General features: G+C 39.4%; 1 protein-coding gene across 5 annotated transcripts in view; it reads right to left on the bottom strand.

The window, feature by feature from the left end:
* Positions 1-359: 359 nt before the first annotated feature.
* Positions 360-9,083, bottom strand: part of ASB3 (ankyrin repeat and SOCS box containing 3) — a 33,095-nt gene continuing 24,371 nt past the window's right edge. For 4 of the 5 annotated variants that reach the window (XM_040554102.1, XM_040554101.1, XM_040554103.1 and 1 more), the window contains 3 exons: positions 6,670-6,921; positions 4,400-4,533; positions 1,509-2,904 (listed from right to left, as the gene is read on the bottom strand). In XM_040554102.1, the coding sequence (XP_040410036.1) occupies positions 2,651-2,904; positions 4,400-4,533; positions 6,670-6,921 (640 nt within the window). In that variant the 3' untranslated portion in view covers positions 1,509-2,650. Of the gene's footprint in view, positions 372-1,508; positions 2,905-4,399; positions 4,534-6,669; positions 6,922-9,083 lie in introns of those variants that run through there. The other variant, XR_005819042.1, reaches the window with a different exon arrangement.

The following is a 9,083-nucleotide window of genomic DNA, read 5'->3' as shown; positions in this document are numbered from 1 at the left end:
CACTGGTGTCATGTCGTTGTGGTTGTGGGGACGTTTCATATCAGGGTCTGTGGGTTACACGAGGGGAGACCACGCGTGGGCTCCAAGCCACCCCCTGCACCCCACCCCGGCCCTGACCCTGGTGAGCGCAGGGAAGAAGCCAGGCAGGGCCCAGGGTGAGCAGCCCCTGTCAGTGCCTAGTGCTGCCCTCTGGGGCCTCCCCCTACCCCTGCCCTGGTCTCCTGCCCCTGCCAGTCATCCCTTTCCTTCTTGTGGAGCCCTCTGCAACAGCCGCCCAGAGTGCCCAGAGCCAGATCTCCAGGCTAGCAAATCAAGTAAAAGGAAAGCAAAGGGCTTGGGAAATCTCTTCATTTTAGGCCATTTCTGCAATCCTGCTCTCCTTCCGAGATGCTGGACCAGCGGCACTGCCCTTGCAATAAAACTGCTCCTGTTTACCCTGCGCCACCTCCCCACCAGGAGCTGTCACCCAGCCCCGCCACTCCCAGTGGAGCAGGGCGAGAACAGATGCAGCTCTAGGTACATAGTCAGCCTTTGGAAACAAAGAAAATCTCATTTTCTGTCCTCCTGTGGGCTCAAAGGTCACAGGCAGGGTGCCACAATATATGGGAAATAAGCGTTCTTTACAAGCTGCTGAGTGTAGAGGGCACCCAGTGCACCAGGTGAAGGTAATTGCTGTTGTACCTTGACACAAGCTGGGAGCGCGGCGCACAGCCAGGGAGCTGCTGCCCAGGGTGTGCTCCAGCGGCCCTTGCACAGACATTGCACCATGGAGCTGGGCTGGGAGGTGCGGGCGAGCACTGGCCACTTCGGGCATAGCAGGTGGAGGGATTTCCTGGCATTACAAGGGGAAATTCTCCCCTAAAGTGCGTAGGAGATTTTTTCACATTTGTGATGGCGATTTCCTCCAAAGCCAAAGGGTGTTTCCTAGTATTCCGCAGGGGAAACGTCCTCCAAGTCTGGGGGAAACAGCTATTACCTGAAGTGGGAACTTCATCCACTGTGCGTGTGTTGGGATGTCTGGGACTTTTGTGTGGGAAAGTCTGCCAAAGCGGGGGGGGGGGGGGGGGGGTTAGTTCCCTGGTGTCCCAAGCGGGAATTGGCTCCACAAGAAGGGAGAAATAGCTAATAGTTCCTAGGGAAATTTCCTTCAAAAGGAGGTGGATTTTCCTGGTGTTCAGTGGAAAGTTCCTCGGCCATGACCAAGGAATTTCCTGGCATTTCCTATTGAGCATTCCCTCCAAAGAGAAGAAATTCCCAGCAATCCAAATAGGAATTTTCTCAAAAGGGTGGAATTTCCTCCAAAGGGAGGGGGCCTTTTCCCCACATTCCAAGTGGGAATTTCCTGGTATTTCAAGTGGAAAGTTCCTTCAAAGAGAAGGGAGAGGCTATCTTGGCCTTTCCCATGGACATTTTCACCAAACTGGAAGGCTGGAGATGTGACATAGCTGCGCCTTTCCAAGTCAGGAATGGATGGCGCATAAACTGAGAATAACACAAGAACGGTAAGAACTCTTCAATGTATTTTTTATTTTCTCATATATCCTTTGTTAAGAGAAGTAGTTGCTAACACAAAGAAAATTAGTTTATAATGGCTGCAAAATGTGTTGTACTCTAATAATGAAAGTGTGCACTTTGATACAGTTTTGTATAAAAAAAACAAACACTACAAGTTAATCAGATTTTATGCAAGAAATTCTATTTAGAGGAAAGGATCTCATTTATTTTATAATTCAGTTTGCTACTAAAGAACACAAAAGTTAAAGTTACATCCTGCAGTAAATTTGAGCAGAAAACTGCAACTATTTCTCCAAATTATAGCTGCAGCTCTTATAGGCTTCAGTGCTAGCTGTAAACATATTTGAGGTGTAAGGGATATTCTTAAGAAATTATTACTCTAAATCAAGGTTGTAAACAGTTTTAAATAAATTGGTGTATTAGTTACTGACTAAGAGATGCAAACAAATCCCTTGACTTTGGATCATATTAACTTATTAATGTTCATATGCAATGATTTGCTCTTCAGTAACTACAAAAATATTGACTAAAAGCAACAGTGTGGGGGGGGAGACAGGCACAAACGGTTCCAAGGGAAGTGACATTGGAAGAGGTGCTCAAAGATGACTGAAAATGATGATAAAAGAACAACAGCTCTCCAAGTGCTGAATACAGATGAACAAGGAAAGAGGAGGGGGGGGGAAAAGTTTATTTAGGAAACCCTACCTTTTCTCATTAATTTTCTACCTCTGGTTCAGCTAGATTACGCCCCAACATACAACTTCACAACAATAATATGCCATTGTTTTCCTTGTACTGTATATGCTGTACTTAGAATGCGGTATCTACTAACAGTGTCTGACCAAATAGATTTCAGCTACTATATAAGCTCTGTTCATTGAACAAGCTAATTTTACTCTGCAAGAGTTAAACACTTCCTTTCAAAATCAGAAAATATTTGCAGACCTAGAAGGCTACAAGAAGACTTTTTAAATGAGCACATCATAGAGCTTGTAACAAATGTCCCAATATAGTATAAAACTGCAGCATGAAAAGACTTATTTCAGCAGTATTTTCCTGGTGCCTGCTAACTGCCTTTACAAAACCTGCAGCCACGGCGTTGCATCGCTGGCAGTGCCATCAGCTAGCGCTGGCGTTACAGACTGTCCCTCCTCTCTGCATCTTCAGAGCTGGAGGTGGTGGCAGAGTAAACTGCCTCCTCTCTCTGCCCCAGGCAATCCTCCTGGTCTGGGACAGCGCTGACGCGCAGTACATCTAGGTACAGGAGGTAGTCCTGCAGACAGGCCGGCAGCGGCAAGTCCCGGATGAACCGGTCCGATCGGAGGCGTTCACTCGTTAAAATGGACCGGATCTCAAGACGACACAGGTGAGACAGGGAAGGAATGAAGGCTGAGAAATACAAAACAAGTCAAATGGTGAAGAGAACCATGGGATTACACTGCTTGTCTACTTAGTTTACATAGATCCCTCTGAAATCCCCCAGTCTCAGCCAGGTAACGAGGCAGAATTATTGACTGTGAAGGACACGTCTCTGCTACATCAGCTTTTTTGCTATAATATTAACGGCAATCATTTATGCACCTGTCATACTCATCCTTCTCTATTGAAATACAGAACTTTAGGGGACAATACGTTTTGTAAGCCTTCAGCTGGAGGTATGAATGTCAGTTCTTGAATTTTTCAGCACGAACCCTTCATTTTTAATTTCCTGTGCTCACTCACACGACCAGCTTATCTCAGTTAGAATACTTAATACTCCTCAAGGGGGAAAGCCTCAGCACAGCAGCTGGCCTGCTTGCCCTGACTGCTCTTGGCTGAAAGAATGAAAAAGTGAAAACAAACTGTCTTCCCACCTTCTTCCTCTCTGCAGGTTTGGTTAGTATTGCTATTTGTAATAGATAGTAATAATAGTAACAATATATTATTATATCATTAAATATAATACATATAATACTTAAGTTACAAATATTACTATTTGGCTACAGGGTATTAAATACTATTACAACACAAATACATTTATTAACAGCAAAGGAACCAAAAGAACTCCAAATAAATTTCCCCAAACAAAGCCTTTTTTTTTTAAACTCCAAAAATATATCCTCATTAGCGTTAAATATTCCAAAGAAAGTCTTATTTAATAACATTAATATAATTTAGACATTTTCAAAATTATTGTAGCCAATTTAAAGAAGACTATGCTTTAAACCGAGTCACTAACATATCTGAGTAGTTTTTCAATAACATAATGCATAGGTCACAGTGCAAGCTCTATGTTAAAGCTGCTTTTCTGGAAGGTGAACACATCAAGCACTGGACAATCTGTTGAATCTTTTTGGCTGACCTTGTTTCAATTATAGGAGTGATAATGAACTTCTAGATTTACAGGTATTTAGTGTGATGATATAGATGGCTTTTATTTTAATTACTGTCAATGCTTCCAGGACAAGATAGACACTTTATTAGAAATACAAATCAAATTTAAAAATAAAGTCAGTGGGATATTGTCTAGAAAATGCAACCAAGTAATACTGATCATCTTCCCTTAAATCTTCCCAGAAGAGGATCTTTAGGAAGATGCAGTACTAACTTACAGTCGCTGCCCATATTTTATAGCATGCTTGTTAATTTGAAGTGGAAAAGATAACCCAAATTCAAACACATGAACTATGAATTGAACAATGAAATGAGTAAAATTCATTCAGATATGTTTTGTTTGCTTGTTTTAGGTAACTATTGTTTCTGCTGCCCAGTTTCTGGACAAGCAGTATCTACTGACTATTTGACCTTCTTTGCATTCATGCGTTAGGACAAAGAGCTGTTTCCCGCTTACATCCTGGAGATCAGTATACACAGAGACTTATTTTTCCCTAATTGTTTTGCTTACCAAAATGGCTCTTGGGAGTCCAGCTGAATTTCTCTTTGTAGTCTGAAAGGTCTCGTTCGACAGCTGGGGGAAGTCTCTTCCAGTTTGTGAACTCCAGAATGAAATTAAGGACATCCTCACTCACAGAGTAAATCCTGCACAACACAACTCCATAAGATATCACTTTACACAATAGCATAAATATAATAATAGAAGTAACACCCAGAAAGCTTTCTTGTTTCTAACAAATCTGTAACAATATATATTTCAAGTACAGAAATAGAAAACCATTAAATAGAAATTCAAAGTAATTCTGACGGTATGACTCCTTACTAACAATTTTATCTTCCTCCGTTACTTTTTTTTCAGAAGTAAGCTAGACTGCAGGAGAAAAATACCTGTTCTGAAATACAAATGCCTTGGTAAAAGAGAGCACTCTTCTCTGCACTTATTTCTTATTCAATTTACACCTAAATTCTAGTTAAGGTGGTGAGACACCAGGGCATTAGGAGCATTACCATCATGTTTGAGGAAAAAAAAACCAATATAGCAAATATTTAGCTACTTATTTAAAACAATCAAACAAACCAACAAAATTTGCAAGTGTTCCAAGCTCTCCTATATTTCATTTCTTTAGAATGTAGGAAGAACTTTCAGCAATAGTTTAACTGGATGGAGCTTATAAGGAGGCTTAAATAACAGCAGGTAAAACAGCTTTTTTAGTACTATGCATGATGAACAGTCACGCAATTTCATAGAAAAGCTTCTTATCTAGATATATACAATCCTGAATTTTCATCTAAATGGAGATATAAAATGCTGTAAACACACAAAAATACTAAACATTTTTAATACACTTCCTTTTTTTGAGAGAGTCGTGTCAAAAATATTTTATGTCCTTTCTAGTTTTTATTATTTCAGTTTCCAACATTGAGATTTCACATTTGGCTGAACTTTTATACACTTACTGAAAAGCACCCAGGAGCGAGGTCTGACTGCTTGGCCTTCTTTAAGAGAAGGGTGACTTCACTTTCCTGCTGGTAATTAAAAATGCCAATGCTCTAGACTGACCTGTTTATGATTATACAGATGTTTTGCACAATGAGCCAGGGGCAGTAAATCAACCATATGCCTATCATTGCTCTATTATCCTCCTGTTACTTTCCAAGACAGAATAGTTAATATTGAAGTTAAGCTCACAAAAACATCAGTTCTGTAGATTATGATGTAAAATGCACTATTTTTAAAAAGTGGGTATTTAAACAAAAAAGTAAACTCTGTAAAAGCAGTTGTAGATAACAAAATACGAAAAAGCATCTCCTATCATATAAATGCACATTTACTCCCTGAATTGTCATCTTGTAGTGTTTCTACTTATGCAATCACTTAGTCTCCTGTGTATAAATATGATATACAAAACTGCAGACGTGCCCAGCTTTACATATGCTCTTCTACTGCTCAGCGCATCATGGATGCTAATGAACAAGAGAATCTCACTAAGTCATAAATGAATGTTTTTTAAAATACTGAGAGCATAACAACGTAACATTAGCTGAAATATAAATTGGTATTTAAAAACTAAGTAAATCTTAAAATTGTACTCCTTTCATACAGTTAAGTAATGCATGCAATGACGTTACAGAGCTTATATCATCTTGTTAACCAGTCAGAAGTATGAAGTCGATCAAATCTAAGCATCTTTTCCATGGACAGGAAAAAAACAGAAGGAAATACAAGTACTTCATAATTTTATGTACATGTTTAACTCTGCAGTGCCTAATTAAATATAAACCAGTACGAAGCAGTTACTTATACATAGAAAAATACTTTTGCCACAATATTTTGTTTAACACAAGCTCTAGCTCTGTCCCTTTCCTTTATTCCTAACCTCAGGCCACCTTCACCTTCCACTTGTTTCCTATCCCTCCTAACCTTTCTCAGTATTTGAAATTCTTCCTATGATTCCTGTATTATACATAGAAACTCGACCTGCAACAAAACATGCATGCTTTTAAGAAATACTGAATTTAAAAAGCAAGAAAAGATGCCTTTCTCCAGGGTAAGAATAGAACAGTCTTCATTCTGCCATCTTCCTAACAGCCGTTTGTTTTACTCAATCTAGCCATTATCCATGAATCTTATTTCAGACCTTCCTTAACCCTTGCCATTCCTGATCATGACAGCTGATAATCACTAACTCTCAGCTGGAAGCATGTGTTAAACAGCATTGGCAACAGCTTTACAGATTAACATACAACATTTAAGAAAACAAGATAACATTGTCTGCTTACCAGAACCTGAACAGCAAATTCACTGGATTAAAACCAGCCAAGAGCAGGTGGGGCAGCCATTCCTTGTACTCCTCATGTGCTTTAACTGCGTAACTTATGAACTCTGATAACTGATCGCCAGAAGGCAGTGAACAGCCCAACTTCAAGAAGTGTCGAAACAACGTAAACTTTTCATGGCACAGGCAATATCCCAAATTGATCCCAAGCAGCGTGATCCCGTATTTCAGAAAAATACCAATTAAATTAAAAAACCTACAAGCAGCACACATGGAACAGGACATCCCATTAGTTTTTCACAGAAAAGCATCTGACTTTTTAACTTGTTGCCACTGAGAGAGCATACTTCCTCTATCAGAAATCCCCACAAACCCAAAGAAAATCACACCAGGCTGACTGCAATTGTTTCTAGAAAGCATCAGTTTAAACCAAAACTGGTTTAGGAGACCCTGGTCCTTACATTTAACACATTTGTTGGTTCTGTCCTGAGAAACCCATGGTTCCTTCCAGCTTCCAACTCTTCAGATCAGGACTTTTTGTTAAACAGAAAGCACCCAAAGTCATCCTTTACGGTATCTGTAGCCAGAGGCATTGCCACGCCACCGATCTGCCCATCTGCCAAGTGCCCTTTACAAACAGAAGGCACTGTGCTCATCCACCTTCAAAAAGCCATGTGCGTTAGGTAGACAATTACATGCAAATACTAAATGATTGCACCCCACAGCTCAGGGACCAGCCTAATGGTTGCACATTTTAAGGGTTTACATGCAGCTCTATTTGCGGGAAGCTCTGCAACCCACTGAAATAGTGTATTGGGAAAATAAAAAAATAAAAAAATGTTTTAGTAAAATCAATTTAGTATCAATTATAATAGGCACAAATATTCAAATGTGTTCAGCAATCAAAATCTCAGCCAAGCTAGTTCTTTTAACAGCTTTATCCAGGGAAAAAAAGTACATCACCTCAAGACCATCATTTTAAATGAGGGCAGGCTTTCCCACAAAAAGTAATTTCTCAAATAGGCTGTACGCCTGTGTTCAAACCTCAGTTAGTTATAGCGGTCAGGGCACCAAGATACATCTCCTCTCATCTTTGTATTTTGGCTAAGAAGGTTTGCAGGTGATGGGTTTTTGGAACTGTTAAAGTATTGCACGCTTTGATTTTTCTTCCTTAAATAAAGGAAATCAGAACAGGTCATACGTGGAAAACAAGAATCAAGAATAAGAAACTGAAATCATGGGTCACAAATGTAAGGTAGCCACAGAATCTCCCTATATTTTTGGATCTCCTGTATAATGTGCATTTTAATACATTTTAATGCCCCCCCCCCAGTGAACAAAATTCAAAACTACCAGAAGTTCACGAATTTGAATAACAGCACAAGCAACTAATTTTGATCCATGAACGTCAAACACTCTGTTAGAATCTGAGTTTTAAGAAAATTTAAAAGTCTCTGTGAAGATATTTTATTTAACGAAGCACACTGGGCACGTAACATTACTTCAGGTTAATGTTCCTGAGGAGGACTGTCTACAAAGGGTCAACTAACTTGAATTCTGGCAAAATATTAGACAGTAGACAGCAATGAACCGAATTTTTAAAAAGTTGTTTTCAAATGGATTCTCTACCACATTAAAATTTCTCCATTGCCCTAAGGCGTAAAGCAGTATCAGGTAGTTGTTCTCAATTAGAATCTAAAACATTAGAGCTCTGTGCAAAGCTCAGCACTGCCAAGAAGTGACCCAGATTTGATTCTCGATCTTGCTTTGTGCTGTGTCAGCATTCAGTCCCTCATATATTTTATACACTGAATTACTGTGGGAGAAGGACAAGGCGAACTTGGGGACAGCAACATCTGGATATCTTAGAATAATAGCCCACTCTTCCACAAATTAATTTCCCACAGAAAAATGAAGAAGTAGATTCATTACTAAAGGAAAAAATCAACAAGAAGTTCATTAAGAACAGCTCACAGACATACCATACGCATACAGAGCAGTAAGGCTCTTATACCTTATTATTTTTCCTCTACTCTGACAGCCTTTGCATTATGAAGTAAGCATTATTTTATTTCCTGTTGAATACCAGGGGTGTGCACTATCTACCAGATATAGAAAGAAATGGGTCATGATCTCGAAGAATTTATCATTCCATTTTCAAGTCCTCCTTACAGCTATAATGTTGAGCTGATTAATTCTGCTAGTCTTACGCACAAGACTGGCATACAGAAAAGTACAAGACTATTTTCCAGTAATTCATCCTTACCAAAAAGAATTTAGCTAATTAAGAGTCCTCTGTATTGAATTACAGCATCAAGTCATGTTCCCAGAAGACAGAGGTGTGTCAATAAAGCCACTTTAAAAAAAGAGGCTTTTTAAAAAAATAAAGCACATAAAATAAATTTAAATAAATAAAGC

The sequence above is a fragment of the Cygnus olor genome, chromosome 3, assembly GCF_009769625.2.
Source record: "Cygnus olor isolate bCygOlo1 chromosome 3, bCygOlo1.pri.v2, whole genome shotgun sequence".
Lineage (NCBI taxonomy): Eukaryota > Metazoa > Chordata > Aves > Anseriformes > Anatidae > Cygnus > Cygnus olor.
Note: the sequence above shows the minus strand (reverse complement) of the source record. Positions and strands in the feature narration are given on the sequence as shown.